Genomic DNA, 15,932 nt, shown 5'->3' on the forward strand with positions numbered 1-15,932 from the left:
GTAAGCACACCTGCTAACTTACTCCAACTACAACTCATTGTACCCATTGATTGAAGCCAAAAAGCACACATACCACAGGCTGCAACGGGGCACCAGGCATCATGGCATTGGCAAGCTGCATCTGCTGGGCCAGCATGGCCATATTCTTCTGCTGAATCAGGTTATTGCGTCCATTTATCTCCAGCTGTGTTTTTAAGTGTGGTGGTGGGTGAAGATACTTGCAGTTTTCCCTTGAACATCGACCCTGAAGAAGAGAATTGACACAACTGGCTTAGAAGCTATAGGAGTATCTTGCTTCCTTATGTCACCAGCTAAAAAACCCACAACACACACTACAGGCCTAGGAGGAAAGCCCCCAGCTACTTCTCTTGGCTACCACATACCGAGCAGAGCACCTGGACAACTCCAGTATCAGCTGCTTGCTGCTTGCTTTGAACTATGCATTTCTGCAGTACAGCTCTAAAAAAATACTGTTTCCTTTAAAAGTTGCTGAAGGCAAGCTTGTTTGACAGTACAGCATGCCCACCCTCCATGGGCAGAGGCCCACAGGGACTCCCCTCTGCCCACAGACCTGCCTCCAGGAAACAGCTGGCTGTGAAGCCAGAAACCCAGCAAAAGCAATGTGGCACGGCTGCAGCAGCGGGCCTGTGAAAGCTCACGCGCTGCTCTGCAAATGCTCAGGGCCTGCTTCCCATTCTGCTGCACAGGGGCAGAAGCAGAACTGAGCGCACAGCAAGACGTGTGGTCAAAGTAGCATTATTACCAGGAACACAGCACCAGCTCTGCACTTTCACCAGACCTGGGACACAGCATCTTTGGAGAAAACCTGTTGCACATGATGCATTTTGTTGCAATTGTGTAATTAAAATAAAATCAGAATTGACTGTTTCTAAATTTTTCATTACATTCAGATGTGAAAAACAACAAAACTCAGGCACCAGTTTTATTTAGACGAAAGGACATTCCTCAATATGACAACCACTCCCATCAAGAAATAAAAAGTAATTCTATGCACAACATATATCCAAACCCCACTGTACCTCCTTGTTACCAAGTAAACCAGCTCTGCACATAAGACGACCCTGCCTGGTGAACTCTCTCAAGGCGATCTCTTGCTCTGGGGGCTCCTGGCTGCAAGCAGGGAAGCTGGGCCACAGGGATCTGGGCATGAAGGTGACTGAAGGGGACCCCCAGTCCCCCCAGCTGTGGCTCCGCTGCAAAAACCTCTAAAATGAAAGGCACACTGGCTTGGGCATGGAGTGCGGCAGAGGGAGGTCAGGGAAGAGAACCCCCTCCTCTCACGGCATGTCAGCTGTGATCTCGCATGCTGTGAGACTTCAGAAAATGCAAACTCATTAATACAGAAGCTTTACACACTAATTGTTCTTTAAAATTTTAACACTGGAGCCCATACTTTCACTAAAGACATGTTAACAATAAAAAAAATTTAAAAAAAAATAAAAAGGAAAATTGAATCCTTGTCTGGAAAAAAACAGATCCCTTAAATTTTTTTCTATTTACTCATTCATCTTTGAAATAAACCCGAACAGGAACAACGACAAGGCAAAAGCCAGCCTTAATTTAAGTAAGAAACCGTTTTTATCAGGAAACAAATTAATTCAATATAGTTTGACCTTATCCCACAATTTTACTCAGAAAGTTAAAATGTATTCTTCTTACAAGATCTGCCAGAAATCTAATTTGTATGATGATTTTTGTCTCCCCTTAAGGCTGGGATAAGCGGTTTGCTGCTGCCCCCCCTTCCCAATCCTGCTGGCAGTCCAAAGTTCTTAAAACTCATTTTCATAGTTATTCAACTGACATGTGAGTGATCCTTGCATCGGAAGATATCCCCGATACAAAGAAAAATACGTAGGTTTATGGATATCTTTGGGCTACACACAGAGACTATAGGAAGCCCTATGGATATGGAGACCACTACTGTAACAAACAGCAAAGGAGGTGCATCTTTCAGAGCACCTGTTCACAAACTGTAAGCATCTTTCCTTGAATGAAATGCTTTTTCCATTACACGATTCCGTCTACCTCTAGAGACCGCACGGAAGCGCTGAGTGGCGGCTGCCAGCACCACAGGAAGACGCAGGCCAACAGAACCCCCGGTGCGGGTTGCCCCGGCGCTCAGCCATGCCAGGCTTGCTGCCACCTTGCTGGCGCTGGCACGGGCTGCAGGCATCGGTCTTCTTCGTGGCAAGAGTCGGAGGGGTCCTTCGAGCCCTTTGGCATGCGGCCTTTGCCCCCCGCCCCCCCCTCCCCCCCCCCCCCAGCCCCATGACGGGGCTCCTGCAGGCGTTTGGCTTGTCGGACTGAGGGGTGCCAGGGGCTGTCCTCAGCAGAGCTGGCACACGGAAAGGCCCACTGAAGTCACTTGCAAGAAAATCTCCCTAATAACACAGCTCCAAATGTTGGAAAGCAATCAAGACAGGGGCCAGATAATGCAAAAAGCTAAAAGCACAATTATGCTACAGATAAGATAGGGGGGGAAACATGTGCAGCCTGAGAAAATATTTTTACAGGGGAATGGAGTTTCCTACTGCAAATAAGGATTAGGATACTTCACTAACAAACATTAATGTTTCCCAAGTACAAAAGACAAATCAAAGTTGGCAACAGGAATCGGTGTCTGTGAAGCGTGAATTTTAATCACTGTGCTATTAACTGAAACAACATTTTTATATGTGTGTGTACTCACACACAGACAAGCGTGCATACACGCATCTGCCAGCTGCTGTCCCATCCGAGGGAGCCCCGGCCATGACCATGGGGACAAAAGGCAGCAGGGGACTGCCGGGAGCAGCAGCTAGACCTGCACAGGGGCTGGCACAGTCTGGGGCCGGCCGGCCGAAACAAGGCATGGGACATCTCCCACTCAGCTCCTCTGCACAGCACGCTCTGGCTTGGGGGAAAGCATGCTTTCAGCCTGGAGGGATGCTTTCGGACAAAATGACCCTCAGTTCTCTTCAGTAATGCCTCACTGATGACACAGTTCAGTATTTAAGCTACTCTGCACAAATAAACCAACCTCATTTCAGCAGACACACCCACCCACCCCGTGTCATCCCCCCCCAGAGCATTTCACAATTATATAAAAGGCAAGCACTTTGGAACAGCTTTATTTATGTAAATTTTTCTCTTGATACTAAAACCTATGTTAATTGTTGCTACCTCTAAGTAACACAGGGCAAAATTACACATTTACTAGCTGCCTGGAAGATGCTATTTTACATTAGCACAGTGTAAAAATCAGGCCTAATTACTGCTAAATGAGTGACATGAAACTATGATGTGTTGCTTAAGTCAGAGAGGAGCTATTAACAAACCTGATTTCAAAATGCAGATTAAACTCAATGCCCCTGATTCAGCAGTGGGGTTCAGGCTGCCCCACACCTCTCCAGACTGGATCCGAAGTCTGGCAGTCTGTGTTGTACGTCATGACTGCTTAAGGTACTTCATAGCCCCAAATGTTTTAAGGCCAGAAGAAACCATTCCAGTGATCTAGTGCAATGTCCTCTGGCTCCTGGGAAACAAGGAAACCCCTCTGTTGTTTCCCCATCAAGGCCATAATTTCTATTTGCTTTGCAACTGATCTTTAAGGAAGACAATTTACTCTGAGTTAAAGACTACAAGAACATAACAGGTCCCAAGGTAAACTATGCTTATGCTTAGTTATTGTTACCTACTTACATCTTTCTTGTTTGAACGTCACTGTAGAGCCTAGTGCAGCATTTAACCTTCAATCTTTTAAAAGTTTCAGATCTTAGCAAATTTTCCAAAAGAAATGCAGAGTTCTCTGTTTGGGAAGAGAGTTTCTTGTCTTTCTTTTATTCCATGGGCCTTTAAAAATGGTCCACAGAGCACCCAGGAGTCAGAAACTGCAGGCTGAAAACCACTGTCAAAAATCTCGATCAAGAACATGGCTGCATTCATCTCCTTTATACCGCGAGCAAGTGGCTTTCTTAATTAACTTTTCACTAGATTCCGTTAACTTCAGTCAACAGAGTTCAAGGCAGATTTTCATCTCTTCGAACCTTTTCTGGAACCTTTGCTGTTTTTTCAATCATAAAAAAAATAAATACTCTAAGTGAATACATCCAGAGAAGCGGAAGCTGAGCATGCTGGCAGCATCCTGAATTATTTTTTTTTTACCAGAATCCTGCTGGACTAAACTTACTAGAAATGCTCCTGAGGCTCGCTCGCCAGCAGAGACCCTACAGATCTCTGGTCCCTTGAGACAAGCAGGACAAGGCCTTCCCTCTGAGCAGTGCCAGAAGGGAAACCCGGGGTGCACAGTGGGATGCTAAGGTGGGGACACCCGCATGGTGCTGGGATATGTGAACAAAGACCTGGCAACGCTGTGGCTTTGCCTGAGGGGGCCAGTCTTGGGGAGCCTGCCAGCCACGGCCAGCGCCCTCCCTGCACATGTCCCTGCTGCACAATCCAGCTGCCACTACCCAGCACCCACCAGGTACCGCGCTCCAGACAGCAGCATCCCTGTGCCCACACATGTGCCCCGCAGAGCAAGGGGGAAGAGGGCAAGCTTGGTCCATCAGCCAGGCAGCTGGGCATCCTCCCAGCAGGAACGCTGGAGCGGGAGGCTGAGCTCACATGATGTTGTTCTCCAGCTATCATATCAACAACGTTCAGGCAGAGAGCCCAGGCTGCACTGAACAGCCAGGCTGTCACTAAATGAGGGCAGCATGATGTCTGCAGTATTTTAAGCTGTCTAGCCTTGGCAAGAGTGGGTGATGGGGACTGGAACAGAGAGGAGTGGGGTGGCACTCGCCCACCCAGGGAGCTATGCAGGGCCACAGGAGGTGCCCCCCAGCAGTGCTAGGTGTGGGGTCTGGCATCAGCCACCCCAACGGGGCCAGAGGAGCGAGGGTGTAATTGCAATGCCTCCCACCTCACTCTCCAGCACCTCCCATGCCTGCATTAAATATTCACAATTCACTGACCCAGGCACATGGCAGCCACACGCTGAGCTCTGGGAAGTCATGGAAAGACCCGGCTGGCTCCTCAGCAGTTTGGGGAGGCAGGAGGGATGGGGCCAGGGGACTGCAGGCCCAGATCAGCCCAGGAGCTCAGTCTGTCCATCTGCCCCCATACTGCCTGCTGGATCAGACTCACCTCTGAGTCCCTGCCCAATCTAAACACCATGCAAACATCATGAAATGGCGAGGGCATGCAAGGGCAGTGCCAAGCTGACAAGCTGATCTACCTGCATGTTACCTTCTACACCATTCCTCCTCCCAGCAGTGTCCCTCAGAGCCCTTCTCATGCCCGTGGGTGACGCTGAGCCAGTGCAGCTCCTGTGCCCCAGTGCAAGCAGCGGGCCCAGCCGAGGGGACACAATGCACCTCCACCCAAAAATGCCTGGAGGCCCTCGTCTGCCACTCACAGCCAGGTCCCATGCTCGGAGGGCACTGGCTTCACAAGCACTCGGTTCGCACCACCAGCTGTGCCAGCACTGCCAGACGGCACTGGCACACAGCAATGCTCCAGGGAAGCTGGGTTTGCATCCCAGCCAAAACCACGGCAGCCGGGTAAGTGAAAAAAGCCAACCCAGGAGCAGCTGCAAAGATGGCAACTGCAGAAGAGCGGGAGCTGCCATGCTGCGGGGGTGGGTGACCCTGAAAAGCTACGGACACACCAGGATGCTACACCAAATTAATCAAAACCAGCTTTTTGACCCTTGCACAGCTCCCTAAGAAATAAAAAATAAGCCCCCAAACACACAGAGCACTGAATATCTCAAAAAAATAGTTATTGCTAATCTCAGTATTTTTTTATAAGCTACACCCAAACCCTGAAATATAGGTATTTTCCTGAAGATTACTGTGGTTTTGTAAAAACCGCTAGTCAGATTATCGTGCTGAGGAGATTTTAGTTGGAAATAGGAATTAATAAAAATCTGTCTGTAGGAAAAGATTTACCTTGTTTATTCATTGAAGAACTGCCCAGAGCAGGCTCCAGAATATCTAAAGAACCTGAAGGTGCACAAGTCCAGGGAACTGGCAGATGAAGTGGCTCAGCCACTGTCCATCACATTTGAGAGATTGTGGCAGTCCGGTGAAGTTCCCATGGACTGGAAAAGGGGAAATATAACCCCCATTTTTAAAAAGAGAAAAAAGGAAGACCTCGATAACTACAGGCCAGTCAGTCTCACCTCAGTGCCTGGCAAGATCATGGAGCAGATCCTCCTGGAAACTGTGCTAAGGCACACGGAAAATAAGGAGGTGACTGGTGACAGCCAACATGGCTTCACTAAGGGCAGATCTGCCTGAAAAATTTGGTGGCCTTCTACAACAGGGTAACAGCGTTGGGGGATAAAGGAAGAGCAACTCATGTCATCTACCCAGACTTGTGCAAAGCAGCTGATGCTCTCCCACACGACATCCTTGCCTCTAAACTGGAGACACACAGGTCTGAGGGACGGCCCACTCGGTGGATAAGGATTTGGCTGGATGGTCACACTCAAAAGAGTTGTGGTCAATGGCTTGATGTCCAAGTGGAGACCAGTGATGAGCAGCGATCCTCAGGGGTCCGTACTGGGACCGGCGCTGCTTACATCTTTGTTGGCGACAGGGGCAGTGGGATCAAGCGTGCCTTCAGCAAGTTTGCCGACGACCCCAAGCTGTGTGGTGCGGTCGACAGGCTGGAGGGCAGGGATGCCATCCAGGGGGCCCTGGACAGGCTTGGGAGGTGGGCCCACGCGAACATCATGAGGTTCAACCGGGCCAAGTGCAAGGTCCTACGCGCGGGTCGGGGCAGCCCCAAGCACAGATACAGGCTGGGCAGAGAATGGACTAAGAGCAGCCCTGGGGAGATCATGTTCGGGGCGTTGGTTTATGAGAAGCTCAACATGACCCAGCAACGTGCGCTTGCAGCCCAGAAAGCCAACCGCACCTGGGCTGCATCCCCAGCAGCGTGGCCAGCAGTCGAGGGAGGGGATTGTCCCCCTCTGCTCCTCCCTGGTGAGACCCCCTGCAGCCCTGTGTCTTCTGCTTGCGATGTGGTTTTATTCCCCACAAAGGGGAGGCATTTCATGTGAATATCTGCAGAACTGTAGAAGAGAAATAGCATCGAACTCAGACAGAAAAAGAAACCATAGCCAATCCTGGCTTGGGAAAATCACTGCAAAAATTCTGCATTCTGAAAATACAGTGCAAGTATTTCTACAAGACTTGGCTCATCTGAGAAATGTGTTGGATTTTGATGTTACACCTAGATATTTAAGACTGTCACATAGATAAGCAAGAAATTAGTCCATTTCTATAAGGTCACTACCTCACAATTCCTTCTCTACACCACCACTTCTCTGTGAAGCACAGCACGTCCCGTTTTTCAGATCCCACACTAAATGCTAGAAATACAATGGCAATTCTTGCTCTCTGAAAATAATTTCCTTCCAGAAAATGCTCTGATTGCATGTTTAATAAGGGGAAAGTATTCTTGGGATTCACTTCTGAGACTGCAGACTCCTTAATCTGCTACAGTTACAGCTTAGGTAATGTGGGTACTAACAATTTTCACTTTTTCCTTGAGGGATATGTAATGGATGTATCAGCAGAAGTCAATAACTAATTAACAAGAAGATAATGGGAGCTTGGTGTGCTGCGGAGCCCTCTGTGCAACTGCGCTGCTGCCCAGCAGAGAAGCATGACCCGCTGGCAGCCCCCAACGCTCACCCACAGCTGTGGCACAGCCCACAGCTTCAGGCAAAACCATCCATGCCCTGAAAACACTCTTTCAAAGGCCAGACGTGAGCCACTGGAGCAGCAGGGATCACAGCAGCAACTGGGAGGGTTTACCAATTAGCAGTACCCAAGCTGTTCTTGTCCAATCATGCAGTCTGCAGAGAAGATCTCAGGGTGGCATCGGGTCCAGCTCCTGCACCTGTGACCCTGGCAGCTCCAGGACACTGCTGCTGGCTTCTACCTCTGCTCCGGTAAGGTGCGGGTGAACCCCCAGTCTCATTCACTCTCAGGCCAAAGGGCACAGGCTTTGTGCAAGTATCTGCACCAAGGTCTGAAAGCAGGCCCCTGACTTTGAGCGTTAGCTCTTTTAAGATCTTGCAAATGTCTACAGCTTTCAGTACCCACATGAATTTTAAACCAATTCAAATTCAAAATAATTACTTTCCAATACCTCCTCAGAAACACCGTCTAATCTGTTGCACAAAGGAAGAACAGTAAACTCATCACCTTTGTGGACTTGGCTTCGGCCTAAAACTTTCTTGGAAAGCACAGCCTGGTGATGCAGTAAATAAGGTCTAATTAGCAAACTGCTTTTCGCAAGGTCATTACTCCTCCATACACAACCCATCAAGACCCCACAGCACCTACACGAGGGACCTGCAGGAGCCCTGAGCAGCCCCCACGCAGGGGCATGGCCGAAGCTGAGGCGCCCTGTCCTCAGAAACTCTGCGAGCAGGCAACGGGAGGTTTTCCACACCAAGTCCTTAAGGGGTACAGGAAGGCAGGGAGGATCCAGACCACACCACCATGGCCTGGCACCCTCAGTGCCATCACCCAGTGAGACAGCCAACATGAACACGCTCTCAGAAGGAGCCCCTGTGAGCCCACCACACACCTCTCCAGCACTGCTCTGAATCTCAGGCTGAGGTTCCTCAGCGCAGGGCTTACCCTGCATTTGGTTATTTCCACAGGGACATTATTTGCAGTAATGCAACATGTAACTGTTGTCAGTATTCCCTCTAACATCCGGACAGATTCTGGACTGTGACAGGGCGCACAGCCATGGAGGGGGGACACACACCACTCAGCACCTTGTGGTTGCAACCAAACCTGCATGACAGGGGAGAGCAGCAGAGAGGGGACACTGCCTTTCCATTTCTATTTGCAATGTTACCGGCGACTAGACAGACCAATAATGCCAGGATGCCTGCAGTTTTGGGGACAGGGCATCCTTTGCAGAAGAGATTGAAGGTTTTGGGAGGATCAGCACACATCAGAGTGGGCACAGCCGAAGGAGAAATACAGATGAATTTTGTATGGATAGAGACTAAATAAAGGTCACAGTTACTGCTATCATTTGCTAAACACCAGAGAGTGCATGCTGAGCACAGCGATCCTGCCATCATTGTTTAAGGTTATCCCTCTGCAGCAGTATAAAACCAGAAAAACCACAGAGACCCAACAAGGTGGCGTGTGCCACTGACCCCTTCCTTCAGCCAGGGCAAGTTGCCTGACTCCACATGAAGCTCCTCCCTATGCTGCTGGAGTTAGGTAATATTGATCCCCCTCTATGTATCTGAAGTACATACATCTGTACAGACAAGTTTCGTAAATGCAGTTGGTCTGAGAAAGTCTTAAAACTGAGCTGCGCCAGCCTGCTGAGTCTGTTTATTTATGCTATTTTTATACCACTGCGGTAGCACAACCAAATTACCAAGCACTTGCTACACAACTCCATGCGTGTTTATACAAGAACTACTGCTCAGATACGCATACAGGGAAGCTTCTTGTTTTTCATCAGTCCACCAACACCGTACCATTGAAGTATCACCATAGAAGCCCAGGGGCAGAGGAGAACCGACAGCTCCAACGTGCTACTCACTGTGTGTGGAGATTTTACTGGAATAAACCCTGGCTCTTCCCCCGAGGTCCCTGGAACTAACACCCAGCTCTTCCCCCGGTCCCAGCAGGCAGAGCCACAATGCTGCACTGGTGCAGCCGGCGGAGAAGCGTGGAGCCCAGCATGGCACAGCACGGACACCAACATGGACTGCAGGCTGGCTGCTTGCTTCAGAGCCGAGAGGCTCACCTGCCACCCTGCAGCGCTGGGGGAGTGGCTGCCTTCCCCTGCCCCCCCCCCCACCCACCCCCCCCCCCCCGCTAACAAAATTCATGAAGAAAAGGGACTGTTACCTATAAACACAGCATAAGTACAGGACTGATGCAGCAACGTTTCAATTACATTTTTAGCATCCATTGCTACTCAGGATGTCCTGGAGCCAAATTAATTCCCTGATTAAAAATTGTTGCTTAGCAACAGGGTTTGAGATACAGGAGAAAACAGCGGGGTGCCTGAGACGGCTAGCCGCAGGTAGGCAGGGTGGGCACAAGGAGCTGCTTCTGCATCAGGGGGCAGCCAGTGCCGGACCCCCACTCCCACCTTGATGGAGGTGTCTGTGGGGTACCTCATGCGCAACAGGTAAAAACAACCCTCCAGTGCCACAGGGTAACACAAACCGTGGCCCAAACTCTGCTCCAAGCTCTGTTCTTGCTTATTCCAAAATAAAATTGAAGTGAAAGAAACACCAGCCTCGTGGAGTTGCTCTGAGTATTGAGCAAACATTTTTTCCTCTGGTGGTTTTGTGGAATTATGGTCAAATATATGATCCCGCATGCAGCATTGCTACCATTAAATCAATGAGACAACCTCCACACCATAGGATGAAAAGAACCTGGCTTCTAAACATAAAAGAGTCAAGCAGAAGCAGGCTGTAATTTCTGCTGACAGCCTTCGGCAGCTACCACAGCTTTTAACCACCTGCAACAGTGCAATGGACTCGCCAAAGCATTTCTGCGCCGTTAGTTACCAATTCCTGCTTTTCAAGATCAGACACATAACCCCCTAATATCTAACAGGCTACCTTCTAAAAAGAAAAGCAGCAGCTTCCTGTGGCCTGCAGACACACTTCTGAGTGCTGTGCATCCCAACTGCACTGCATGAGCATTTGCCACCCCATCATTAACAATTATTAATGACTGACGTAATTAAACCAATAGCTTTTGGGTATTCCGAGCAAGCCATGAGACTGAATGGCAACAGCCACAGCTGAGGATGCTCCCGTTGACGCTTCTTCTTGGCTGGGGGACTCTGCCTGTTGCTGGTGCCTCTGTGCCAGTGCTGCTGGTCCCGCCATGCTGCGGGTACCCAACCAACTCATATCTGCACCAGCCAGAGCTAGCAAACCAGCAGCCACGCTGAACAGTGCAGCTGTAACAGATTAAATATTTTTGATCCAAAACAAATACGCAAACACCTCCCTCTTAGGGAGTATAAATTCCTTCTGACAGCAGAGAGCTCGGCACGTTAAAACCCAAGCAGGAAGATAGCTGTTACGTAAAATCCAAATATTGCCTGTAAATGGTAAAACTATTTATACTGATGCCCATGTGTTTTACAGGAAAACATTTAACTACATGTAAGTTATCATTTGCTTTTTTAAAATAAACTGTTTGCATGTGTTTTGTTGTAGTAGCTGGCCTGCCAAGCACACATTCAAAGTTTTCTAATATTAAATGAAAGGAGTTACTGCACCTATTTTACTGACTTGAAGCATACAAACTGCAGTCCCAGAGAGTCAACAGCTATGCCGATGACTCCAAAGCCAGCCAGTGATCCAGAGGCAGGACCACAACTGCCAAGGCACTACCCAGCACTGATGTACCACCCGTCTCACCAGCCCAAAAAACGCCAGAGGAGGAGTTGCTACACCTCAGCTCCTCCACCACCAAGGCGGTTGCTGTGGGACTGTGGGTGCCTCTCCTCAGAGCCCATCTGACTCTGTATCCAGCTGCTGGTTCACCGTCAAACCCACTAGCTGGGAGCGATGCTTGCTAACAAACCCTCAGGCAGGCTGCCCACCCTCACCCGTGGGGCAAGCCCTGTAGCACACCGCCACCGCGGCCAGGCCCCAGCTTATGGCCCAACAGCCTGCCAAAGAGACGGCGTGGACTCCGATACTCACAAATAATTTTTATGTGCAACCAGAATGCCTGCTGGTGGCAAATGCCTGCCTTCAGAGGAAGGGAGTGAGGGCATCGGCCTCATGAAGACCACTCAGCCTGCTCCAGGGCTGGGCTGTGGCACAGGGGCACTGATGGCAGCACACAAGCTGCTGCTCACATCCTCCGCAGACACGATTTTTCCACTTAAGGTGAAAGCTGAAAATTACCTCAGCTTTTTTCCAGGGGGAAACAGCTGTGATTGTTTTCTTTTGTCCAAAACCACACACTCCAGATGTGTGGGGAGTTTGTGTTTTGCTCCCGAAGAGGCATACAAGAGGGGATAGGCATCCTTCACCCAGCCACATCCCTGAGGTTCCTCCAGAGGCTGAGCCAGACAAACTCACCACTCACTGAAGGGTAACGAGCTGTGCTTGATCCTGAGCTGCTCACACAGGCAGTGCAAGCACGTAACCACATGACACAGCCCTTCACTGGGGACCAGATAACCACAGGAGGAGTAAATCGTACCTGTTAGCAGCACTCCATCCCAGCGAGCAAATAGCATACCTGATTTTATACTTTGCAGAAACCATCCTGAGGATCTATCCTTAAAAACAAATTTCTGTTTTTTAAATTAGGTTGTTGCAAAACTCATTAAAATCTAGGCAGTTGGTACTGTCACCCATGCCCCTGGCCCCTGTGCAGGCCCTGGCAGGGCTGGTCCTTGGCACACACCATCCTTGACTTCAAACCAGCAAGTGTCCTGACAGGGGAGGGATGGGGGTACTCAGGGCTCCAGCCCAAAGTCTGATTTAGCATGTCAAAACCAAATCTGCTTGCAACCTTGCTGGCTCATGCCTCCTGTACCACTCCAGGATAAAGGAGGATGTTGCAGCATTTTGCTGGTTTTGGAGCCATTGGAGCAGTGCATTTCTTTGCTGGTTCCTCCACAGCACTGGCACACTAGAGGAAAGCCTGCCAGCTCCAGAGCACCAGCAGAAGGGCAAATGTTGAGATAGGCCCAAGTAAAAAAGATTAAAATCGTGTGTATTTCTGGTTTTATAAGTGGTTTCCATGCATAAAATGAAAAAACACCACAGCATGGCAAAAAACAGCAGGCTCTTGTTTCTACATACAATAATCACATTCCTGGCACCATTGTGGTCAGGCTACCCTGTAAGCAAGCGTTGCAGTGCAGCTGCCTACAAGAAACACATGGGGAACTAGGAGGACAAACACCCTCCCCTGAAATACACGTTTCCTCCTTGAGTACAGCAAGCGCCCAGCAACATAGCAGAGCACAGAGGACTGCAGGCACAGAGGCCAGCAGTGATGGATGTGGCAGTCGAGGTCTCTCCCCTCATTAGTAGCCCAAGCTGCCCTTCAGATCTCATCTGTTTCCCCAGTTACCACCAGCATGCTTTGATCTGCCCAAGCTCACTTCTCTGGTCTGGAAAATCATCCCTAAATGTCTCACTGAGCAACAGTCCAATTCTACCTCCCTGCCAGTCCCACCTCCAGCTTCCAGTGGTGGCTGAAGAGGCGAGTGGACTGCTAACAGCCCCAGCTTTGTAATGCTAGCCTCAGAATAATTAAAGAAACTTATAAGTAAGGTAGAATTCAACCTACAAACCAAGTACAGAGCCACGGTAGTCGAGGTAAACCCCTCCCACAGCCATGGGGTGCAAGTGCTTTGGTCCAACAGCAGCCCAGGGATAGCACAGTGCAGAGCCGGTATGGCTACGCAGAGGCTGGCAGCCACAACACCCGCAGCAGAGTGCCTGCTCGCAGAGGGAAAGCAGCAGAAAATGTGATAAGGAGCTGATTAAACAGCAGCGGACAAGAATAAATATTGATAACTACTGAATTTCTATTAAACAAAGGATTTCAAATAAATACACACTGGCCAGTCACAGCTGAATATCCTCACCATAAAGCACAGAAGCTGAGAAGCGTTCACTGCATGGCCACGGCAGCAGGTGACACCAGGAGAGGGGCCATGCCCCAGGCTGCACGCACACCGAGAGGTGCTTGCAGCCAGCCAGCCAGCATCCCCAGCCCAGCACAGCCCGGAGCTGCCCCACGTCACCAAGCACAGGTTTCTACCAGCACTGACATTAATGAAGTTCTCATGGAAAACACATTTTTAACGAACAGCAGCAATAAAGTAAAAGGATTAAAATAATAGGGATAACTTTCCAGAGCCTTCAATTCAGCTTGAATTTGTCTCCCCATAAGGCTTTCTGTTGGACAGCAATGGCTGCCAAGTGTTAACAAAGAAAAGCAGAAAATATTTTTAACAAAAACGTGACCTAGCCTTTATTAGGTAGCTGAAACACGCATTTATTCAGTCCTTAAATATGGGTCTTGGAGAGCGGATTTGTAGCGGGGAGCGTGACAACGTCACAAGAGCAAATGGACCTTGCAGTGGGCAGCCACACCAGTGCAGCGACGGCACACGCGCTGTGCTGTTGGCGCCTTCTCCCTGCTTGTGTTTTGACCAATCTCCTCTGCAAAGCCCCAGACCAGCCAATTCACAGCGTCAAGACTAAAAATAATTTTGCTTTTACTGGCCTTTACCTCCTTCCATCTATCAATGGGCTTTAGCATTAAAGTCCCTGCAGAGCAGGAGTCTCCCTGGCAGCCCCAGGCAGGCTCCAGAGCACCCCAGGGACCACCCCATTCCCATCCCCACCTGGCTCTGGGCAGTGCCTCGGCAAACCTGGTGCAATAAGTGCAGCTATTTCATTTCTGACCATAAACTTATTTATTAAACTTATTAAAGGTCCTGTAGCAGAAAGCAAGCAAACAACTTCTGCTTTTAAAGCACTGTAAACATTTAGCAGATACATTCAGTGTATTTAGTTAAGTCCTGCTTCCAGGAATACCAATCAAACCTTTGCCACAGTCTGGAAAAGAGTTTAGCTTTGGTTTGGAGCTATTTCAAGCTTGGGTTAAGGCTGCTCTTTCTCAAAGACTTTAACCTGGGGCTGTCCTGCCTCCCACTGCATCCCCTCTGTCCTCCTGGGGTCCACCCTCTGGTGCAGGCACCTGGCTCTGCAGGCGCCTCTGCAGCTGAAACAAAGCCCCTCTTGGCACAGAGCTGCCTTCCTCGGGACTGAGGAGGAGGAGGGAGCCAGGGGAGCATGCCTGGGGCAGTGAGTAGCCACCACTGCCTCCTCACAGCCCCGGCTCAGCTCAGCCAGGCGAAGCTGCAGTGCAGGACACACTGCCTGCAACGTGCTCCTTCCAGCTGCACACCTCATCACAGCTGCTGCTCCTGAGGACGACTTTACTCTGTCTCTGATAAACCCAGCCATAACGTATATGCTGTGCTGCAGCTAGTGCAATGCACTACTTTGATCTATTCAGCTAAATTAAGTCATCAGTGGCTGAGTAGAATTATTTCCAAATACGTTTCACTGATTTATTTCTTTACCATGTATTTCATTCTATGATTTTATGGCTGCTGTTGCAGAAAGGAGGGGGAAAAAACAATAGTAAGAGGCGTTTTTCAATTATTCCTGGCCACTTTGGGAGCTCTTTGCTGAAATCTGCACTACCAGAATAGCAAAACACTTACTTCCAAACTCAGCCCCTCAGACAGAGTCCCCCCTAACAGGGGACAGTGGCCACCCCTCTGGCAGGACCAATGCTGCTGGGGGCCGTGGCCTCACCCAGGTGCCCAACAGCAGCAGCCCCCACAGCCCCACTCCGGCTGTACCACACTGCTTCCCTGTGCCGACAGTGCCAGCGACCCCTGCCTCCTGCAGCACCGACTTTGCCTCTGCAAAAGAAGAAACTCTATTAATTTGAATTTGCTGAGATGCTTTGTCTCACTTTTCTGGCATGATGTGATCTTGGTTATAATAATTAAATTGATTCGTCTACAAGTTTTATACTTCTTAATTATCATTGGGCATCTTTTCATATCTAGTGTAGCAATAAAACACACTGAAGTGACCACTCAATAACGCCTTTGTGTATGTATCTTGTAGATAAAAGTCTCAAACCCTCTAATGTATCACTTTGGCTTATAATGGCACTTGTATGGGAGGAAATGCAGAGGAGCCATCAAATTGCCATGAAATTCAACAGGCTTAAAAAAAAAAAGAAAGAAAGAAAAAAGAAAACAGAGTAAGCAGACTCCCAGCATGAAACCAGAAGGAAAGAAGACAGCACAGCGGCAAAACCCTCCCTGCTGTTTCTGAACTG

General features: G+C 49.3%; 1 protein-coding gene across 24 annotated transcripts in view; it reads right to left on the reverse strand.

Annotated features, from left to right (window-relative positions):
* Positions 1 to 15,932, reverse strand: part of MBNL1 (muscleblind like splicing regulator 1) — a 111,571-nt gene that overhangs the window by 30,282 nt on the left and 65,357 nt on the right. For 22 of the 24 annotated variants that reach the window (XM_055723498.1, XM_055723500.1, XM_055723502.1 and 19 more), the window contains one exon: positions 74 to 244. The exons of the other annotated variants lie outside the window; for them this stretch is intronic. In XM_055723498.1, coding sequence (XP_055579473.1) covers positions 74 to 244 — 171 coding nt within the window. The remainder of the gene's footprint in view (positions 1 to 73; positions 245 to 15,932) is intronic. 24 annotated transcript variants of the gene reach the window in all.

The sequence above is a fragment of the Falco cherrug genome, chromosome 11 (assembly GCF_023634085.1).
Source record: "Falco cherrug isolate bFalChe1 chromosome 11, bFalChe1.pri, whole genome shotgun sequence".
NCBI lineage: Eukaryota > Metazoa > Chordata > Aves > Falconiformes > Falconidae > Falco > Falco cherrug.